Consider the following 22,984-nt stretch of genomic DNA (forward strand, 5'->3'; position numbering starts at 1 on the left):
ATGGTCATTTATTACCTATCCTAGTTTTTTTGTTTGTTTTCTTTCGGTTTCCCGTATGCTTTTCATATTTTTGCCCTTACATTGGTTTAACTTTGTTCTTTGAGATTGTCTTTAAAGTATTTTATCTCTGACTATTTTAGAAGCATTGTTGTTTTGTGTCCTCTGAGCATTTCGTTTTCATCCATTGAACATGTTGGCATAGAAGAAGTTGGAACACAGCAAAATGTGGAAACACCCTAAAGGTGTAAGTACTTTGAAACAAAAATAATTATCAAGATGTTTTATTGTCTCCCTGCCAGGTCCGCCTTATGGCTGGGAGCAGGCCTACACCACAGAAGGAGTCATGTACTTTGTCAAGTAAGATCCCAACATCGGGAAAGGAAGAAAAAAAAAAAACACAGCAATTCTTCTTCATTTAGGTTAAAAACACCTCCTGTCTATTTATGGCAGGCATTGTCCAACAACTTTCCTTAATTTCCTGCTGGTTCTTGTATAATCAGACCTTGACAGAGCAGGATCTGATTTTTAAACCTGTTCGGATTGGACCGGATTAAGAGCGGAGATGTAGGATGAATCACGCTCTGTGGATTTAACTCCAGATGGGATTCCACAGTTCTCAGAAAAAAGGAAGATGATCTGTAACTGAGAACATTAAAACACTGAATCTTACTAAATTTGCTGGAAGCCAGAAAGTGAAACCATTAAGACTCCAGAGAAACATCACATTAATGCTGCCGCTGCTGATGCAGATCTGTGTTTGGATTTTTGATTGAGTGTCATAAAGCTCAGGAAGCAGAACCGGATAAAATCCCCTTCCCACTCGTAACTTCAACTTGTCTGGAGTATCAAAAACAGTATTTATTAACCTAGAAACCATCTGCTTTATTAATCGGGGCAGTCACATGACCCAGACGACATCATGGAGCCTACCTGAAGCCGCCACTGCCACCGAGCCGCCTCCAAAGGAGGAGGCCTCGTCGCCGGCGCCCGAATCCAACGGAGAGGAGACAGAGACGCAGCAGAGTCCAGCTCTCGAGACCAACATGTAGGAGCTCAGTCATCCATCCTGTCATCTCCATCATTACTGAATTCTTCTAGGCGTTCTCCCTGCAGAATGCAGCTGCTCATAATCCTTTGGGGGTTTTTTTTAAACGTAAGGTGAATTTTTTTTTAAGCCAAATTTGATCCAAATGTAGACGCATTGTTCAAGAGACCTGTAAAATAGCTTTTTTTGGAAATCAAAAGAGGATCAAGGACCTGCTTGATTACACTGGGGTCAGCGGCCAAAAAATAGTCTGAGGTTTTCCAACTGTTTCAGAGTCATTTTGATGAGCTGAATCCAAAAATCACCAAAAATGGATGCAATATGAGCGCCAGAAATGCGTTATCTGTTCTCACATCTGGACCGGTTTCCTCAGAATCTGGGATCAATGATGTAATGTTCAATTCACATGTACTTACCCTTATCAGTGTTTATTATTCAATTTACAGAAATCAAAGTTTGTAACATTTAATTAATACACTGTTAGAAAGCCATTTTTTGTCTCATAAAGCCTTTTTTATTTTATTTTTTATGGAAAGGGAATATTAAAGGAAATGAACTCATCATGTCACAAAAGCGTAATCAATTTAATCAGAAGATCAGATTTCTCGAAACCATATTAGAATAAAAACCTGACCTGGTTGAGAAAAATGGACGTCATTTTTTGGATTCAGCGGTGCAAAATAGTCCTAATTCAGTTGGAGAAAAAAAAAGATACTGTTTATAACCCAGTGTTATCAACCAGTGACATCCATTCATTCATCGAGAGAGTGTTTCTTTCTGACAGGTGACTGAATTGGGGTGAGACTTGAGATTTGACTTAGATTTGGTGGGGGGGGGGGCAAAAAATAACTTTCCAGCATCTCTGGTGTGGATCGAGCATCTGCAAAGCAAAACATGAGATTACACTGTGATGTGAAATAGACTTGCTACAAAACAAAAATGTCAGACTTGTCACAAGCAAAAATAACCAATACTGCAAGCAACACGAAGGCATAGGATGTCCAGATTCTTTCATCGTGGTTTTCGATTTCACTTTTTGTTTTTCTTGCTCTGATCTGAGTTGCAGCGCTCACTGTCCTCGTCAGGGAAGTTTGCACTTCCTGATTTATTTTGAAAGCCTTTTTCCTGTGAACTACAGGTTCCCTTTAACATATAATGCATGCTTTAGAGTGTCTTTGTCACCTTTTGGGTACATGTTCCGCTTAATAACAATAGATTTCTTGTGTCTATGCTAATTTATTCATTCCATTCAGCCATTTCCTCTTTTTTTATATATATTTCCTCGGTTGATTCTGTTTGACTGCCAAAGAAGATTTTTCAGAAAGTTTGGACTTGCGTTTCATTTATGTTTTGCATTTTCTCCACTCCTTTTTCTCTGCACTTTACAGCCACAACATAGCGAAATATTATTTTAAATAAAGACAAAAATATTACTATAATGTTTTGTTTTTGTATGTAGTGCAAAACCGAATAATCACTTAGAAAAGAAGGAGGTCAAAAGGCAACAGAGAAAACACCTGCTGGAATTACTTCAGACTCTGTCGTGTTTCCACTCTCGAGCAAACTGCTTTTGTCGAGGACATGCTGTTTGTCGAGCTCTGCTTTTATTCCAAGGAATCTTGAATCAGATTCCTTGGAATCTGATTCAAGTGGGGGAGAGAAAAAAAGTATTTTTTAAGGAAGGATTTCATCTGTGTTGCTTTCTTTCTCCCCTCTACTCTTGATTTTAGTTGTCATTTGTTGGCTGCTCTTCAGAAGGCTTCAGCTCTCATTCCTCTCTCTCTCTGTCTCTCTCTCTCTCTCTCTCTCTCTCTCTTGCTCTTTTATCTTTAAGAACTTGTAGATTTTACTCCCAGTAGAGGAAAGTTGTTCAGGAAGCCCAGGCATTTCTGTTTCTGAATAGTGCTTCAGGGCCCCAGTGGAGTCTGAAGTTTGATGATGAAACGGGAAAAATCGTATTATTTGAATTAACATTTCAAAATGCTCAGTTTTAAGTTACAAATTGCTGGTTAAATAAAAAAATATATATATTTAGAAGGTATAGTACACTTTAAAAAGATAACCTGTACATTTGATATATAATCCAGCACACAAGAAAGTCTTTAATCAGCAAGGCAGTCATCATCTACATGTTTTTGTGTTTTTTGCATGCAAACTACATTTTGGAGTCTCAAAATCCTTTTGAATACATGTTCAAAACGCCTTTTCAAATGTAATATAAAGTCCTTTCAATATAATGATGTTAGACGGTAGGTAACACTACCAGTGTTTCTGTCATTCAAATTGAATGATTTCCACTGATTATGTTTCAAACAGTTATGTAAATCGTTTAATTCTCTCTCCGATTAATGACCTGACAACACTCAAAGTGTTTCCCAGGCAGGTTTGTACGTCTCTAATTAATCCCTGCGTTAAAAAAATAGAAAAACACAGTTTCCCTGCTTCGCTACTGCAGCGTCTTCTTGATACTTAACATTTCGTAAAAACCTGAAACGAACGCCCCGCTTTGCTTTAGAAATCTTGTGAAGCTTTATAGAAAGCGATAATGGAACCCTGTCAGGATTCTGTGATCCTTCTATTCAGCAGTGGGACTGGAAGGCTCTGTAGTTATAATGAAACTACAGCAAGTATTATGTCATGAAGATGGATCAATAAAAATAAAAAAAAGTTTCCATTTCATGAGATGCGTTTGTTGTTTTGTGTTGCTGACGTCAGATCTGGAAGCAACAAAATAAATGTCACATAATCCGATTATTTTGGCGTTTAGCTTTGGGCGAAGAGGTCGTATTTGTTTCTGTGCGAGAGCATCGGTGTGTGTGTGGTGTGTAAGGCTGTATTTATTATGTGTGTGTATGCGTGTGTGTGTGGGCTGGAGGTGGAGCTGAGCCAATAGTCTTCCTGCCAGCGGCTCCAAATATTGATTTTTCTTCGTGTTCACAAGTGTGGCTATAAATATGATGTTATCAGAGGCACAGATAACAGAAAACACACACACACATACAGACACTACCCTCAGTGGACTCCTTCCTTATTTTAAGATGCAGATCACTGGCTGTTGAGGAAGACGGGAGATGAGCGGAAGCGAAAGTGTTTCGATGAATTCATGATTGAATGAAATCTTTATTTTGAGCATATTCAGTTTTGTGAATTAGATGATGGTGCAAAATCCTGAAATGATGGACAACCCTGAGCATCCTCTTCATGAGACTGTCATAGAAAAACGTCTTCAGTCAGAGGCTTCTCCGGACTCGCCTTAACACAGACCGCTACAGGACATCCTTAAACCCCGCAGCCGTCACCATCTACAGTAACTCTTAGAAGAATCTTGAATGAACTAACAAGATTTAATTTCTTATCGGGATCAATAAAATTATTATTTTTTTATTAAACTGACTTCAATAAAATTGTCGTAACCTTGACTTCTTTATCTACTCCTTCATGGTAATCTATGATTTTTGTGAAGAGAGACCTATGCTTGACATCTGTGAACACGCACACGTCCGCTCCTGCTTTTCTGTTTTTTTAGCAGTGTGTAAACAGTTTCCAAAACCAACGTTGCCGTGATGTTACACAACATTCAAAGCCTCTTTCCTCGATTCCATTTGGAGAAGCTGAGAGTCATCGGCTTCATGAGCAGCTTGGATTAAAAAGACCCGCGCAAAGTGATCCATAACTGGCCTGATGATGGATACTGGGAGAAAGTTCACGTTCTTTTTATACAAACAGGTATGATTACAGCCCAGATTTAAGAATAAGTCTGAGTATTAAGAGGCAACGCAAGGTCCACGCGCTCTGACTGGGCTTATTTAGGCCAGCTTTGGTTGCGTAACTTGGTACTTCGACTGCTTTGTGGTAAAACATACGACGATTACGTGATTATGTTGTTTGTCATTATGTCTAAATGACACTGACCCATAAAACCGTGTAACTGAGCTCTTTTGCTAGAAATTCACTTCAAACTTTCATCACTAGAGATCAATAAATCCCCCCTTTTCTTTTTCCATTTTGAAAATTTTCCTCATAAAGAAACTGGATAAATTATGAACATTATAATCTTTTAGAATATTTCAGATTGTAAATCTATCTCACTCACCAGCTGAGACAAACTTTGGCAGCACCCCGTTTCTACGGAAGCAAACATAGAAACAAAGACAGAAGGCAATGGAAAAAAAAACAGAGAAATTGGGCAAATAAAAAGGCATGACGCCGTTGGAAACTATAAGCGTCAAACATTTTTGTAGAGCCTCTACAGAGGTATCACAAAATCTGGAATGATGGCATATAAAACAACCAAAACGCTAATTGGGTCAGTGACGGGAGTAAGAGAAGAAACACTCATTTGTACTGAATGCCTCTGTGAATAACTGCTATTTTAAGATGCATTCAAGGGTTGAACATTGTAGATGTAAACACGGAGAACAGAAGGGAGTGGTTAGTGCTTGGTGAGTTTTGGGTGCACGCCCAAGCGTTTGCGTGAATGTCAGTCGGTAGAGCTGACCGCGGCGGTAGTTGAGAAAGAGGGTGAATCAAAACACTCGTGGGCTGGGTCCGGAGATGTCTCTGCGATGAGGCAAGATTTACTCACAGATTCCATTCAAAACTCAAACAATAGGTAGTGATTATTTCAATCTGAAGAGGAACAAGAGAAGCATCTGTGGAGCCGCAGCCAGAATTTCAGGTTCATTGGTGTACCATTGTTAATAAAGGATCAAGTGGGATTGTGTAAATGTGCAAAGAGCAGTGGTCCATGCACACCGCCCTGAGGCATCCATCCATCCATCCATTTTCTGCCGCTATTCCGAGGTCGGGTCGCGGGGGCAGCAGCTTTAGAAAGGAGGCCCAGACTTCCCTCTCCCCAGCCACTTCTTCCAGCTCCTCTGGGGGAATCCCAAGGCGTTCCCAGGCCAGCTGAGAGACATAGTCCCTCCAGCGTGTCCTGGGTCTTCCCCGAGGCCTCCTCCCAGTGGGACGTGCCCGGAACACCTCACCAGGGAGGCGTCCAGGAAGCATCCTGACCAGATGCCCGAGCCACCTCAACTGGCTCCTCTCGACGTGGAGGAGCAGTGGCTCTACTCTGAGTCCCTCCCTGATGACCGAGCTTCTCACCCTATCTCTAAGGGAGAGCCCAGCCACACTGCGGAGGAAACCCATTTCAGCCGCTTGTATCCGGGATCTTGTTCTTTCGGTCATGGCCCAAAGCTCATGACCATAGATGAGGGTGGGAACGTAGATCGACCGGTAAATAGAGAGCTTCGCTTTTTGACTCAGCTCTCTCTTCACCACGACAGACCGGTACAGCGCCCGCTTCATGGCAGACGCTGCCCCAATCCGCCTGTCGATCTCCCGCTCCCTTCTTCCTTCATTCGTGAACAAGATCCCCAGATACTTAAACTCCTCATCCTGGCCGCTTCACACCGTGAACCATTCCAGCGAGAGCTGCAGATCATGATCTGATGAAGCCAATCGGAAACGAGCCCGACTTACTGCCGGCAATGCAGACCAGACTCTGACACCGGTCATACAGGGACCTGACAACCCGTACCCCATACTCCCGAAGAACCCCCCACAAACCCCCCCTGGGGACACAGTCGAACACCTTCTCCAAGTCCACAAAACACATGTAGACTGGTTGGGCGAACTCCCATGCACCMTCCAGGACCCTGCTGAGGGTGTAGAGCTGGWCCAGTGTTMCACGACCAGGACGAAAACCACACTGCTCTTCCTGAATACGAGGTTCGACTATCCGACGGACCCTCCTCTCCAGGACACCTGAATAGACCTTACCAGGGAGGCTAAAGAGTGTGACCCCCCTGTAATTGGAGCACACCCTCCGGTCCCCCTTTTTGAACAGGGGGACCACCATCCCAGTCTGCCAATCCAGGGGAACTTCCCCCGATGTCCATGCGATATTGCAGAGTCGTGAGCCAACACAACCCTACAACATCCAGAGCCTTAAGGAACACCGGGTGGATCTCATCCACCCCCGGGGCCCTGCCACCGAGGAGCTTTTTGACCACCTCGACGACCTCATCCCCAGAGATTGGAGAGCCCGACCCAGAGTCCCCAGGCTCAGCTTCCTCAACAGAAGGCATGTTGGTGGGAGTTCTTCGAAGTATTCCGCCCACCGGCCCACAACATCCCGAGTTGAGGTCAGCAGCACAACATCCCCACTATAAACAGTGTTGGTGCTGCACTGCTTCCCCCTCCTGAGAYGCCGGATGGTGGACCAGAATCGCCTCGAAGCCGTACGGAAGTCTTTCTCCATGGCCTCTCCAAACTCCTCCCACACCCGAGTTTTTGCCTCAGCAACCACCCGAGCTGTATGCCGCTTCGCCCGCCGGTACCCATCAGCTGCTTCTGGAGCCCCACAGGCCCAAAAGGCCTGATAGGACTCCTTCTTCAGCTTGACAGCATCCCTCACCAAAGGCGTCCACCAACGAGTTCGTGGGTTGCCGCCGCAACAGGCACCAACAACTTTGCGGCCGCAGCTCTGATAAGCCACCTCGGCAATGGAGGCACGGAACATGGTCCACTCAGAGTCAATGTCCCCAGCCTCCCCCGGAACGTGTATGAAGTTCTGCCGGAGATGGGAGTTAAAGCTCCGTCTCACAGGGGAGTCCACCAGACGTTCCCAGCAGACCCTCACTGCACGTTTGGGCCTGCCCAAACGTGCAGTGATATCCAGTGATATTCAATGACCAGGTAGTGGTCAGTGGACAGCTCCGCACCTCTCTTCACCCGAGTGTCCAAGACATACGGTCGCAGATCCAATGAAACGATTACAAAATCGATCATCGAACTGCGGCCTAGAGTGTCCTGGTGCCAAGTGCACATCTGGACACCCTTATGCTTGAACATGGTGTTCGTGATGGACAATCCGTGACGAGCACAGAAGTCTAACAACAGAACACCACTCAAGTTCAGATCTGGGGGGCCATTCCTCCCAACCACGCCCCTCCAGGTCTCACTGTCATTGCCCACGTGAGCATTGAAGTCCCCCAGTAGAACAAGGGAGTCCCCAGGAGGGGCACTCTCCAGTACCCCCTCTAAGGACTCCAAGAAGGGTGGGTAATCTGAACTGCTGTTCGGCCCGTAAGCACAAACAACAGTCAGAACCCGTCCCCCCACTCGTAGGCGGAGGGAGGCAACCCTCTCATTCACTGGGGTAAACCCCAACGTACAGGTGCCAAGATGGGGGGCAACAAGCATGCCCACTCCTGCCCGGCGCCTCTCACCGTGGGCAACTCCAGAGTGGAAGTATGTTCAGCCCCTCTCAAGGAGACTGGTTCCAGAACCAGAGCCATGCATCGAGGTGAGGCCGACTATTTCTAGCCGGAACCTCTCAGCTTCGCACACTAGCTCCGGTTCCTTTCCCACTAGCCCTGAGGCACTCCTCTGTTAATGGGAGCTGCTGCAAAGCCAGATTTGAGTAATATTATTGAACGATGATGTAACGACAAATGATCAGAAAAATCTTAGGACTTTAACCAACATCTTTACATGATGCAAAGATTGCAGAACGTGGAGCAAATCTGTATAGATTAAACTAACTTTGCTTGAGGAAAAAAGTATAGAAAACAGTAGAGTTTTCCAGTTGTTTCTAAAGAAGACTTAATAAGATGTTTACAATGTATTTAGCTTCTGTTTTCTCTATCTGTTTCAAGATTATTATTTCATGGTCAACCAATCTGTGATTCACTTCAATACAAAATAAGTCCCATTACTTTGCCCCAGGGAGTAATTTGATTCTATTATCTGTCAAATAAAAGTCACACGTTTACTGTAATTTGCAATCATTATAACAGCTGGAAGGAAAGGAAGAGAAAGGCGTACATGTATACATAACTTCCTGTTTTTAAATAAAATCTTTTCTTCCACAAACTCAGTTTTCGTCTTTCTTCATGCAGAAGCCTTTTGTCAAGCAGCACATTTTAACTACTTTTACTGAAACTCCATCCGTCTGGATGAGCCGACGGGAACTATGAGCATGCCGGCGGCTGAAAAGGTTTCTGTGCAGTGACTGAAAAGTCTCTTCAGGTGGCAGTGAGCGCGTTAAAGGAATGAGTCAGAGCTGCAACAGGCCCGGTCGCCGCTGCCCTACTTTCCTCTTTACAGAAAGGTCGTCACAACACTGCAGGCCCTCGGTTGCCGCTGTTGCTAAGGAGTGTTTAATGACGGCTTTGTCGGACTCGTCGCTGCACGCAGAACCACACGCGCCGTTTAGGGTGCTTTATGTTTCAGGGCTCCGCTTCGTCTGCCGGATTGGGTTCACGCAGAAGCAACATGATTTACAGTGTTTAAAAAATAATAATAATTAAAAAAAAAGACACAACACTTTTTTTTTGGCCACAAAAAAAATTGTTTTGACTGGAACCCAAAGACGAAAAAAGAAAAAAAGGATTAAATGTTATTATTGTACAATGAGTCTCCTGTCTATGATAACAGCAATTACGGAGAGAGTCACAAGATGGATGCAATGCCCAATGAAACGAGAAAAGCAAGTAGAACAAAAAACGCAATGAAAATGCTGGATCACCTCGCCTGTTTTTTACAACCTGACTTTTTATTTAGTCGAGCCAACTTTTCGGAAGCGTCTAGCATTTTGAGTGTGACAAAGAGTCGTTTAAATGGGCTGAAGTCTGATAAACAGAGAAACACCAGAAAGTGTCAGATCTGGCAACGAATGTGAATGATTTTTTTTCTCACAGCTGGAGGTAACAGAAGTTAGAAAACGATCACTGGACTCTGCAGAGGGCGTGATGAGGTGACAGTAGCTGGGATCGTCGACCGATTTGAACTGGGTTGCAGAAGAAAAAAGCGAAGAGGGACGAGAAACAATCAGAGGAATGAAGGAAGGAGAGAAAGAGGAATAGAGCCAAATTTATCACATAAATAAAAGAGCTCCAGCATTATGATGGGCAAATCTCTGATGTGCTCTCTTCTTCTCATCTTTATTCTTTTACATTTTCACTTTATTTTTTACTTTTTACTTTTTCCTTTCTCATCACATCCTATGGTTTCTCACATTTTCCTTTCTTTTTTCCACCAACCCTTCATTCATTTTCCTCCCCTTCCTTCCCCATCATTTCCCCATCTTCTTTGCATTCGCTTTTTCAAATTAGCATCCTCTATCAAGTCCTTTTGTCATTTTTTCTTTCATTTTTTTATTTTCCTTTTTCTATATTTTTATCTTTCTGCTCATTTTTACTTACCCTTCCTTCTCTCCTCCCCATCCCCAACTCTCTGTTGCCTGCTCTTCACCTCTCTCCTCCTCCCTGCTGCTGGATTTGTTTTGCTCCTGCTCCGGAGCACATGAGATTCAATGTGACTGGGCTGCATGGAGGAGACGGGGAGGAGAACAGCAGACGGCGGCCTCTGATTGGATGAAAGTAGGTCAGTCCGGCCCACTCATGTGACCCAGCATTCCTCTGAGCAGGCCTGGAGCGCGTGAGGGGGAACGAGCAGAAATAAAGAAAACTGTTGGACATCCTGAGTGAAGCTGCGGGAAAAGAAGTTCAAACTGAATAAAAAGTCACCTTACTGTATTCACCAACAGATAGAACATCCTGTAACGTTACCAGACATCGTTACACTTTTCAGTGCAGACAGATTTCAGGTGGACTTCCTGTGATGGAAGAGGAAGGAAAAGCATAAAAAAAAAAAGGTCAACTTGTGGTTTAGCCAGAACCAAACTGTGACAGTCGATTGGTATTGCTTTGATACTGGTCCAAGAAATGAAATCAAGAGAACCTGAGATGGGAGGAGGATGGATGGTGGCACTGTCAGGTTCTACAGAGAACGCAGAAGTGATATGAGAAATGGCTGCTCTGATTTTTCTAGCAGAAAGAAAGAGCTCTCTCACGGAAGACAATAACCAATTTGAGGTGTTGGCCTCCAGATTTCAGTCCAGTTGGGTGTTTATTCGAAGCATACTAACGAAGCATACGAAGCATAATACTGACTTAAAACGTCAGTATTATTAGGAGCTACTGTAAACAGCCTGGAGCCAAGGACTCTATCAGACCTTCATAATAAACTCTGGTTGGACGGTGCTAACTATGTTATATTTCGGTTTATTGCTAATATGCGGTGATTTTTCCGGTTAATTAAGAGTTAATGCCTCTGCTGGCTGAACTGGAAGTGTGTGTGTGTGTGTGTGTGTGCGTGTGTGTGTGTGTGTGCGTGCATGCGTGCGCGCGTGCGTGAGCTGGGGGAGTGGAGAGGAGAGGAGAAGAGAGGCGGGTGCCTGGCTCTTGGTTTGACGTCAGTGCTCAGTTGTCACGCACGCGGTCGGGACTAGCTCAGTGCGCTTCTCCCCGCAGCAGCCGCACGCGCTCCTCAGCTCGAGCGTGTCGTTAATACTAACTTTTACTCCGAGGAGCTTTCATGATTTCTGCTCTCCTCCGGCCGTTTTTCAGGTAAATCCGCAGAGCGCCAGTCTGCCTCTCGAAACACCGACACTCTCTGCTCTCCGCTGCACGCTGCCGCCTCTCCTCTTCCCGGAGGCTGTTTATCCGGTTGGTCCGACGCACGGAGGCGTGATGGAGAAGATGTCCCGACACGCTCTCCCGTTGAATCCCGCTTTTCTGCCGCCGAACCCGCACGGAGTTCTGAAGTCCCTGCTGGAGAACCCGATGAAGCTACCGCTGCATCATGAAGGTGAAGTTGGAGGAAACTCCTCATTTATCCCGACACTCTCGCCTTCCTGCTTCTTTCTGATAATCTTCCGGACTCAGAGGAATGCAAAGCGTGCCTTTGTTTACCGTAAATCTTTTTGTTCCTGAACTTTCTGAGGCGCGCTTCTCGTGCGGAGCGGCGCAGTTGTGCGTCAAGCGCACAAAGTTTTCATCCAGAGAGCATTAATGTGCAGGCTGTGCATAGGTTAGTTCCTGCAGATATGAGCAAAGACAGAAACAGTTCCTCAGAATGATTTTTTAAAAATTAATAAATAAAAATCAGACATTTACCGCCTCTGTCAGCAGCTAGCGGGTCAGGAACAATCTTTCAGTAGTGCAGGTGTAAATTACTTTGGAAAAAATGCTTTTGAAAATCACCTGATAATGGTACTTTTTATTTATCAGTCATTTATAATAGATGGTCTGCTAAGTCATTAAACTGCCCAAAGAAATATTTTTTTTATTTTTCTGAGTGGAAATTACTTTTATTGTCATTCCTGTTTAAATCTGTTTATTTTAGTAATTTTATTTGTTCTGCAAATTCTCAACATTTATTTTAAACCATCTGAATAAAATGTGACATAAAGCATGTTGAATCCCCTTAGACAGGAGTCATAATCAGATTGTTTGTTGCCTTAAGAAATGAGGCAAGATATTAATATATCAACTCTCCACATTATTTGTTTGGATATTATTCAGATTTGACTGGATTGAATTTCTATATATATGTTTGTTTTTTTTACTTTAAGCAACTGATTAAAACTCAAACCGTTTCAGCTTATAATTCCATCAAAGTGCAGTTTCAGAAACCTGATCAACTCAGACCAAGTTTGATTTTCAGAAGTGTTGCTGATACCAGAGTCCTCTGTGAATGTTATCAATGGATAAGTACACGGGTTTGTAGTAACAGAGTTTATTGGACTGACCCTGCAGTTTGCTGATTAAAAGTTAGCACATAGTTTGCTCAAAAGGACATTTTGTCTTCATCAATAGCTGTCTGCGTTTTTTTTTTCTGACTCAGCAGATCAACTTTTACAGAGTCACAGTCCAGAGCTGTCCTTATTTATCTTCGGTGGCCTCTGAAAGGAGCCATAAACTCTCTCAGCAAGTGGAAAAATGTGTTTTCCATACCTAATTCATTGTGCATATATTTATACAGCCACCCATTTTCAAAATGGATAGTAAAAACACTCAGAGAAAATCTGAGTGAGGAAGTGTTTGGAATTTCGATATAAAAATCAGATATAGCTCCTGTCCTCTTCCAAAATTTCCGCTGTCTTCCAGAAGTCTGATGGGGGCAGCACTGAGTGGGCTGCTGAAATGAAGTGACATGATCAGTGAAGGGGAAGGTCTCTTTTTTTCTGGTGGGAGTAAGGGGTAACCTTAAACCAGGGGTTTCTACCTGTAGTCCTGTGTTAGAGGAGCTATTATCTTTAAATCTCTAATCCAGCATGAATCCAATGACCGAATGATCTTTTCAGTAATAATTTAGGGGTCTTTAAAAGGTGCCTGTCAGTGGCTCTTCAGGAGCAAAGATGAAGACTCCTACCTGAAACCATGGACAGCTTTTATGATTGTAAATGTGCAAAATAAAAACATGAAAACGAATCAGATCACATTTCATATTAGCAGCAAAGCAAACCCTATTATTTTAACATCGGCTCCACGATGAAGATGAGCCCCCATCGCTCTCCTCATTGGGTCCAAATTGGGCTGCAGATGATAATTCAAATGGAGTGCAAACCTCTCCTACCAGGTGCATCGCTTGACTCACTTGATGACGTATTGCGCGTGAGCTGCACTATGTCCATGTTTGACCTTGTATGGAATTTTGTGACTTGATGATATTGCCTTGCAGTGAAGGTAGAAACAAACTTGAGTTTAACTTGAACATTGTTGTGGAAACACTCCAACAAGCTTTGGAATTAAACTGATTGAGGTCATAAATTTAGTTTGTAGTCTTACAAAGTTGCTATCTTATGTGTAATTAATTTTCAGAGTCATCTGCTGATTTAAAAATGGAGCTGTAGTGAGGAGGTACAGAATCTTGGTTTAAAAATTGAAGGGACACATGGAGGTTCTGGTGGATGGATGAGCATAAAGAAGTTCCTTTCCTTTTGTGGCAATGATTCGAGTATGAAAATCCTTAATAGAATAGAAATGACACAATAAAGTCTTTATGGTGCTGGTGCAAACATCCAGTGATATTCAATGACGGGATGATCCTACACCCCAAATATTCAACTGGAATAATTTAGGGTACCAACAGAACCCTGTTTCCCTAAGGCTAGAATGACAAACATTCTCTTATCCTGTCCTGCAGCTTTTAGTAAAGACCAGGAGAAGGAGAAGAACCTGGAGGAGGAGCACAGTGCCCCCCAGTCAGCTTTCCTCGGACCAACTCTGTGGGACAAAACCCTCTCCTATGATGGAGACACCTTCCAGCTGGAGTACATGGATCTGGAAGAGTTTTTGTCAGAGAACGGCATCCCGTCCAGTCCCTCTCACCATCACCGGGAGCAGCACCAGGCCCACCACATCCCACCTCGCCAGCCGCCCATCATGACCCCGGTGCCGTCCGCTCCGGCGCGCTCGGTGATGGACCTCAGCAGCCACGCCTCCACCTCTGTCGTCTCCCCTAACTGCCTGCACAGCAGCCCAGCAAGAGCAGGTAAGTCACTCCGGCTTTTGGTTTTGTCTGTGTGGCATTTTTGAATATTCGCAGCAGTTTTGCTAATTTCATAGCTTATATTGTTTTTGCTGTTTTCTCTGATTGTGTTAACCAAGCAAAACCTTGTTTCAGTTTTGTTCAGAGTCACGTTCCTCTGAACTTCAACCATTCAAGACACTCCATCAGAATCCATGCAAAGAGCTTAGATTTGGGTGCAAGAACAGTATCATCAGCAAAGAAGTGATTCAGGATTTTTGGTATAAAATAACTCAACATTTCTAAATACCTTATATGCTGCCGTGAGGTACTTTCTATCACTTCAGCATTTGATTATTAAAGTGTTATGTAAATTGGAAACTTTTAAGCTGAAAAACTTTAATTATCACATTAATTAGCTACAAAATGAGAATTATTTACCTTTGCAACTATTCATAGTTATATACTCAAAATTTGATTTTTATCTTTGATTACATAGCAATTCCAGCTCCTCAAATGCAAATACTGCTCTTAAGAAACACAGCCATTTGTAATATACTTCTCTAGGACACCAGTCACATAAAAAAGTGTGACTTGCATCAATAAACCGCACACAATAACCACTTTTAATCGTACTTTTTAAATGTATTTATATGTAATGATAATCTCATTAAATAAACAGTGAAGAAAAGGATGAAACTAACAATCCTGACAAGATGGGCAGTTTTTACTGGAATTTATCAAGACAAGAATAAATAAAATTTTTTATCATAATAAATGATAAACACTATGATAATTGCGCACCCCTACCAGACCACATTTAGCTGTTTAATTATGTGAACAATTTAAATATTAAGGACATTTTTATTATTAAACACCTGCAGTATTTGTTTACTGAGGGTTTATTGATGAGCCCGGACGAGCCCCCAGTTTGTTACGACCGACTCAGGGTGATATGTAGCCCTCATAAACCCAACTTCCCATCATCTTTTAACAGTTTTTGTGCTACTGCTGGCACATGTCTCCATCAAGCATATCACCTGTATGTTAATCAGACCGAGAAAACACTGTCTGCTCTGATCAACCTGGAGCACAAAGTTCAGATCATCCTCATGAAAGGGGCCAGCTGCTGCATTGCTGGGGGTCATGCGACGGGGAAGCGTGGCGTGAGCTTAGGTGGGTTTCTTAAAGATCAGATTTCACAGATAAGAGCCTGTTGTTATTAGAAGCAGAAGCTGAGCAGATGTAGCTGCATAGATTGTCTTACCGGCACCAGATTACAGGGAAATCTGAGTCAGTATCATGTGGCGCACAGGCAGAGAAATCCTGTGCAACCAAGATCTGTGGATCATAGAGGAAACAATTTGCTACAATGTTACTCTGGCAAGAGCTTGTTTATTCTGACACACATTTTCAATTAAAGAAAAACAAATAAATAAATAAATGAATAAAATACAATTACAATACAATTCAAATTCAATCAACAACATCCGGAGTTTACGCAAAGAAACTAAAGAAAACAAAATGCACAAATAAAATAACGTAATATCAAAAAATGAATAAAATCTAATTCTAAATTAACATAACCAAACTGAACAAAAAATTCCATCTACAACACACAGTAAATACGGACATTTGGCAGTATAAGAAATAAAAATACTACAAATACTAATATGGTAACAGGGTCCAAAAACAAACACAACATTGACGTATTATTCAATTTAAATAAATCCCAAAGGCTCCAACAACAAAAAACAAGTCATCAGACACAGACCAAAGCTCAGTACAAAACTATCCAAATTACACACACAAGTTACACAAAACACCACAAAACTAATCTTTGCATATTTGCCAAACATTTGAAAGAAGCCGACTCTATGGGTTTATAAAAGTTGCCTTTTATCCTACCTGTGGATCACAGAGGAAACAAATTGCTACGATGTTACTCTGGCAAGAGCTTGTTTGTTTATTCTGAGCCGCGCATGCCCAGAGCCAGAAAAGCTGTTCTCCCTGTTAGATCCACAGCAACTCGAGAGCGCCCCCACTGGCAAGAAGGCGCATGCACACAACAATTGGTTGGATGCATGCACGCTCATGTGCCTCGGCTGTTTGTGCACGCTCATGCTCACTCACTGTCCGGCGTTTGTTTTCTTAAAGGGAGCATCCTCTTTTCAGAGCCCTTCTGCTCTGAGTGATCCTCAGAAAACAAACCGTCCTAACAGCACGAAGAGACATGTGACCTGCATGTCTCTTCGCACGCACACGCACACTTGTGTGTGCGTGTGCGTGTGTGTGTGTGTGTGTGTGTGTGTGTGTGTGTGGGGGTGAGTGTGTGTGAGTGTGTGCGTGAGTTGGTGTGTGTATGACTGCCCTCCCTGCATGAGATCAGTGTTTTAAGAACATAGTGTTCTCTGCAGAAGTAGGCCAGGGGGCGGCAGCTCTCACATCCACACGTTTCCCACTGAATGTTTACATTCCCATCCACTAATAAGTCACACGCACACACATGCACACGCATGCTGCAACGGGGTGGAGGATACACATCTCGGCATAGTTTTTCCTCTGATCCTGGATCTGATTTGTTGAAGGCCTCCTGGACAAATATTTGGAAAAGTTTCTTTTCCTCTCTCTCTTTTTCTTTTTGAGAAAACAGAAACTTCCATTGGCTCTAAAAAAGAAACTTTTCAAACTCCAATACGAGAGTGATTTCAGAAGTAAATAACTTACACCTATCAGGGTACTCGAAGATTATATTTTCACTAGCTTAATTTTTAGAACTCTCCCTACATATCAGATAAGTAAATAATTTGACTGAGTTAGTTTTTTTGTCTTGGTAAGTTTGTTTACTAGTGACACTTCATGACACCAGTGAATTTCGCTCAGCCTTTCTTCAACTTTAGGCTTGTTATAAAATAAATGATAAATGCATGCACAAAAACAAAGTCACAAATTATACAGAGCTGTCCATTTAAGCAATAATTACAAACAAGCCAAAAAGAAATAACTCTCACATGTGATACTATTTGGTAAACAATAAAAAAAATAACTGCTATAAAAACATGAATAAATAATAAAATAATTGCACATTATACTAATCAAATAATGAATAAAAATTAATTTATGGCTACATAAGTTGTCAAAAAATTAAATCACTAACTTTTATGCATTTATCAGAATAAAAAAATGCAAATAATTCTGTATCTGATTGGTTAGTTCTTCTTATTTTTGGTTCCACATTGAGATTAAATAACTATGACACCAAATAAAGCGTATTAAGCAAGACATTTCATTGAGGTTTGTGATAGAAAAATCTTTTTAATGAGAAAAATTATATTTTTTATATTTTGACAATATTCTACAAGAACTAGCACTAGCTCATTAAACCAAAGTTGATTACGGTATTTCTCAAGGTTCGATCCAGTGGGTGCTGCCAGTGTTTTTCCACTGACCGGCTCCAATCATTTTTCCGTCACGAGCCTGAGAACTGCAGATCCAAACTGTGCTTGTGTCAAGCTCAGGCCACAGATAATGTGCTGCTCCGCCGGCCAAATATAGCAGCGTAATCTACTGCATAATCTGGCATATTTGTATTCCCATACGGCCACAGGATGGCACAAGCGATAAGGAAGCAGGAACAGGTCAGATCCACAAACATCCTGCAGGAGAGGTGGAGAGGCTGAGAAGGTTTCCTCCTTCTCCTTTACAGCCGTCTCGTGTTTTAGCTCCTTCCTAAATGGTTTCTGCTCCCCTCACAGGCTCTGGCCTCAGGTTTCAGATTAAATACCAAAAACACTAGCAGAGAGAGGCAGGTGGGGATCAGAGACGAGAGCAGACAGGGTGGCGTGAGGAGACAGCTGCGGTTCCAGCAGCTCAAACCGAATGAATTGTCACTGTTTAAAACATTTGTTCCTTTCAGATTGAGGTGCAAAATCACTTTTCTCGTGTTTCTATTGCGGATACAAAAGCAACACACAGAGAAATTGTGACTAAATCTACATCTGCAAAGCACTTTATCACTTTTTTTTATTTGGACAACAAAGCATTCTGCACAATTTCACTAAAAATCAAACATTTATTAGGATAAAAGCTAAAAAGCTGGAGGAATAAATACACCAATAAACTAATACTCCTATTGAAGCATCTTTTGGCGTAGACTTCTTGAGATTTATTTTATTTGTTTATTTTTTTACCATAGCCACCAACTATAGTGAACCTTAAGATTGACTGCCTCAGCTGGATTTTCTTGACATTTGCAACATTTGTGTAGAGCCAAAATTTACAGAGTGGTTACAAAGGGTCAGAAGGATCTCAGTGTACAAAGTCAGAAGAAGGGAACAAGCAGTCCCACAGCTTTATTTATATACCATGGCAAAGTACGGATGGCCATCAATAATTAGGAAATATGGGACAAGTGACCTTACGAAAACTGGACTTTTCTCCAACTTAATTGAAAGAACTAGATGTAATTTGAAAGAGATTTACGGCGGTACTGAACGAGCTGCAGGAATTTTGCTTGTTCTGTGCAGTTTTTTTTATGTGTATGGACTACAGATTTTGGTTGAAAACATTCAGACTTGGTTAAAAAAAATAAAAAATAAAAAAAATCCCAAAGCCTTTTGGGGGAAAATGTGCAAAGGTGTGAGGGAACCAAGCTTGAAGTTTTAGGGTCACAATACCAAAAAGGCATCTTGGCACAAAAAACCAACAGCAAAAGGAACACAACATATATACATGTTCAGTCAACATAAACCCAAGAGCAGCATCATGCTCTTGGGTTATTTTTCTCCAAAAAGTGAGGTCGAGTTAGGCACATTTTTGAGCAATTTCAAACACCAGTGGTGTTTCAGTGGGTTGTGGGTTTCAACCCACAACCTTAAGTGTCTGTTGGAAAATTGAAGATGAAGTAGGATTGGTAACCAAATGATGCCATGAAGGGGAAATGAAACCAAAACTTACGGCAGTCTGACAGAATATCTGTGGAGCTGCTGAAAATGGGCTGTAGACAAAGACTCACACGGTCAGAGACATGGAGAAGTTTTCCAAGACCAAATGGGCAGAGATTACATCTTGAATGCTAATAGCTGGATAAATAGTTTTTTTTTTTTTAAGATTTGTTGGTTATTTGTTTCTTTATTCAAGAAAAGCATGTGGTTTTCTCCTCATGTCATCCTCTTGACCTGACCTAGAATAAAGACAGTTGGATGGAAGGATGGATAAAACCGCTTAAGAAATACAGAATCAAAAATATCAGTAACTAGATAAGTAATATCCTGTGTAAAGTAAATTTAAGGAACGGTCACATAAACCTGACAGGTCTTCGATCAACGTTTTTGAACACATTTATTTGAGCCTGTGGACACGTTTTTACCTCTGAGAAGGGCGCAGCCTCGCTCTCGGCTCTCTTTGGGGGAAACATGAGGAAGTGCCAGCCACGCGACTCACGTTTTGCACTAAAACTCACATGTGTCGGCGGGCCGTCTGTCTGCATCACGTTTCAACAGCAGCGACTGTCAAGCATCCACCTGCTTCTCCGCATGTAACCTCAAGCCTCCGGCTCCCCATCACTCACTCACACCTGACTGATTCAGCGGGGCCTCGCCGCGCTGCCAGCTGCTTATAACTCACTTATCTTGATAAGACCTGGGCATCCTGCAGACACAAAAACAGCAGATCGAACAATGTGGGCACGGACCGGAGCAGACACAGCAGAGTGTCTTCCCAGAATGTCAACTTTTTAAAACGATGACAGATATACACAAGAGCGCACAACTTCCATTGGGCGCAGACACACTGTGATAAGCTGGAGATGGAAACAGAAAATAGCCTGTAAGTTTTCTGTATGGCAAGCTGTAAACTCCAGAAAATAAGATACAAGTCTGGTAAAATAGCATCTATAATGCAGGAAATACTGTAACCTTTAAGATCAAGTAAACAACTTGTTAAAGTAACCTCTAACGTTTGATAACTAACTTTTTAATTTCTGTGTTACACAGAGTAACATGTAAGCACCATAAACCGACGTAGCAAAATATGACAAAGTACCCAGTACATTACAGAGAAAATAATAAATACTCCTTGTATCTGGCGAGTGAGTACATTTTACACCACAAAAACACAAAATTAAACAGTATCTTTTTGTCTAGTTTCTAGTGCAAATATCTTTGTATACTTGAAATAAGACAAAAGTAACTTAGAAGAAGCTTTTAAATAAGATATAGGAGCTTGTTTTAAACATGAGATAAACTAACCACGGCTTTGCACTGATCTTCAGATCATTTGCTTGTCTTTATAGTTTTTTTTTTACACTTTCTATCATATTTAGGTTAGTCCACTGCAACAGGTGTCTTCAATAATATAAGAAAGTAAGAATGAAAAGCTCTTAAAGATTCTGTTTTACTTTTACATTTGATAGGAAAAAAAGCATTTCGAGGTTCTCAGAGCTCAAGATTGACACAAACAGCACTTTGTCGCCACCTAGTGGTTGATACCAAACACTAGATAAAATCTTGCAGAGCTGAAACTTTAACTTGGAAATTACTCACATAAAACTGTTTCTCCCTCAGAATGGTTGTATGGCAAAATAAAGCAAATAATGAGCTGAAAGTCACAAATAAAGACTTAAATTAAACAAAGCAAAATCAGTAGAACTCACAATAGGGAAGAAACCAGACTGGAAAAAATCAAAATAGGAATGAAAAAAAAAGACCTTTGTACAGATTGATGAGCTAAGCAAAAAGCGTACTGAAAACTAAATGATGAAGGGATCTAAAAAGCCAATAGTCTTTAAAAAAAGAATCAGTGTAAAGAAATAGAGAAAGTAAAACAGAGGAGAATAAAGTAAAACGTGGAAAAAGGCTAAAACAGATGATTTCTTAGCCTTCCTCTCTCTTCTTTGTCAGGCCTCCCGAACTCCAGAAACACCCCCAGCCCCATCGATCCAGAGTCCATCCAGGTTCCGGTCAGCTACGAACCCGACCCGGCGGACTTGGCCCTGTCCAGTGTTCCGGGTCAGGAGATCTTTGATCCGCGCAAGCGCAAATTCTCTGCCGAGGAGCTGAAGCCTCAGCCGATGATCAAGAAGGCCAGGAAGGTTTTCATTCCCGATGACCTGAAGGTAAGTTGGAGCCAGTCCTGAGGGCGGTACCGGTCCGCTCAGCCCACTTTATGTCCTCTGTCAGGGTTTGTTTCTGTTTGTTTTTTTGGGGGGTTTTTTCAAGACAAAGTACCAAATTTTTGCTGCAAAGTTAAGCAAACTCTTCTTTTTCTCTTCTCTTCTTTGTCAATTTCTGCAACTCACAGTTCAGAGATTCTGGTTGGGTGGTCAAAAATAGAGTTTGAAAAATCAGTTAGTCTTATCAGAAATGTAAGAACCAGGAGTCCATGTTTGATCATATTTGATTCAGATTTTTTGTCACAACCAACAAACTGAAAGAGATTTTTTTTTAAATCCACCCAAAGCTTGACTTTCTGTTTGTTTTCTTTACTTTCCTGCAGTAAAGTCCAGGACGGGCTGCTGTTCCCTCCATTTTTTATCCAGATGTTTATCACAGTATGTGATTTAAACAGATCTCACTCATCCTTCAGAGCTGATTATAGCCTCACAGCAGCACGGCATGCTGGGACACACAGTCCTTGGTCTGTCCATCATTAGATCTAGTCCTCCTATTGGCCAGCCTACCCTTAGGGAGGCGGGTCCTCCAGGTTAAGCGGCTTAAAAAAGAGTGATCCCACCGCCTGCCTCGCTCTTAGGTTTTTAAGTGTTTGGGGAACAAATGAGCTGCAGGTCTCTGTTTTTTAAATTCCCCTTCCACACAAAAATCAATTCCCGTCTGAAACTACGGAAGCCTAAAAGGTTGGCAAAGTAACTCAAAATCAAATTCTGACCAATAAACAAAATCAAATATTAGCTCATAACTGTATTTTACTATTAATAAGTGGACTTCATAAGGAGCACCAGATATCCACATTTTTAACTTTGGTTTTTCTTTTTTTGCTTTTTCTCTTTCTTTTTGAGCAGGATGACAAATACTGGGCTCGGCGCAGGAAGAACAACATGGCAGCAAAGCGTTCCCGCGACGCCCGGCGACTTAAGGAAAACCAGATTGCTATCCGGGCGGCCTTCTTGGAGAAGGAGAACTCCGCCCTGAGGCAGGAGGTGGCCGACATGAGGAAGGAGCTCGGACGGGCCAAGAACATCCTGGCCAAGTACGAGGGCCAGCACGGGCCGCTGTGATGAGGACATTCACACAGGCTTCACACACACACACATACACACACACACACGCGCACGCACACGCACACACACACACACACACACACACACACACACACACACACAACCTCCCCCCCGCACACACACACACACACCAGCGATTCTCACCTCAGTGCATGCAGTTCTTATCCTAACCGACTCGACTCGACGTTAAGTTAACCTCCGGGCAGAAGTTTTTTCTGACGGGGTTGTTTGTTCCAGCAGCACATCCTTTGTCCTTTGTTTGCTTTAAGCGTCAGATTTACACGAGCTGTGACTTTTACCTGCTCTGAGTCGAGTAAAACACATGCACACACACACACGCACCCCCACACACACACACACACACACACACACACACACAC

At 42.3% G+C, this 22,984-nt stretch overlaps 1 protein-coding gene and 1 long non-coding RNA gene across 6 annotated transcripts; one reads left to right on the forward strand and one right to left on the reverse strand.

The window, feature by feature from the left end:
- Window positions 1-1,049: 1,049 nt before the first annotated feature.
- Window positions 1,050-17,457, reverse strand: LOC103481884 (uncharacterized). Of its 4 annotated transcripts, XR_001777650.1 has the most exons (4): window positions 11,412-11,501; window positions 10,587-10,670; window positions 10,258-10,483; window positions 1,050-1,925 (listed from the first exon to the last, which is right to left on the reverse strand). It is a non-coding gene; the product is annotated as an uncharacterized LOC103481884 (long non-coding RNA). The 4 variants fall into 4 exon arrangements; XR_536356.2 differs by lacking the exons at window positions 1,050-1,925; window positions 11,412-11,501 and adding an exon at window positions 15,636-17,457 and having other exon boundaries at window positions 9,739-10,483; XR_536354.1 differs by lacking the exon at window positions 1,050-1,925 and having other exon boundaries at window positions 9,739-10,483.
- hlfb (HLF transcription factor, PAR bZIP family member b) lies at window positions 11,308-22,978 on the forward strand. 2 transcript variants are annotated; one of them, XM_008437672.2, is made up of 4 exons: window positions 11,308-11,704; window positions 14,045-14,392; window positions 21,268-21,482; window positions 22,383-22,978. In XM_008437672.2, the coding sequence occupies exons 1-4, from the start codon at window positions 11,587-11,589 to the stop codon at window positions 22,599-22,601; spliced, it is 900 nt and encodes a 299-aa protein (XP_008435894.1). In that variant the 5' UTR covers window positions 11,308-11,586; the 3' UTR covers window positions 22,602-22,978. The 2 variants fall into 2 exon arrangements, with proteins under 2 accessions (XP_008435894.1, XP_008435895.1); XM_008437673.2 differs by having other exon boundaries at window positions 11,309-11,704; window positions 22,386-22,978.
- Window positions 22,979-22,984: the final 6 nt, after the last annotated feature.

The sequence above is a fragment of the Poecilia reticulata genome, linkage group LG19, assembly GCF_000633615.1.
Source record: "Poecilia reticulata strain Guanapo linkage group LG19, Guppy_female_1.0+MT, whole genome shotgun sequence".
NCBI lineage: Eukaryota > Metazoa > Chordata > Actinopteri > Cyprinodontiformes > Poeciliidae > Poecilia > Poecilia reticulata.

Excerpts from the sequence above, each read along its gene's own strand:
- hlfb (XM_008437672.2), top strand. The coding sequence starts at position 11,587 with ATGGAGAAGATGTCCCGACACGCTCTCCCGTTGAATCCCGCTTTTCTG. Across the intron at positions 11,705-14,044 it reads GCTACCGCTGCATCATGAAG|CTTTTAGTAAAGACCAGGAG; the intron begins GTGAAGTTGGAG and ends CCTGTCCTGCAG. Across the intron at positions 14,393-21,267 it reads CAGCAGCCCAGCAAGAGCAG|GCCTCCCGAACTCCAGAAAC; the intron begins GTAAGTCACTCC and ends CTTCTTTGTCAG.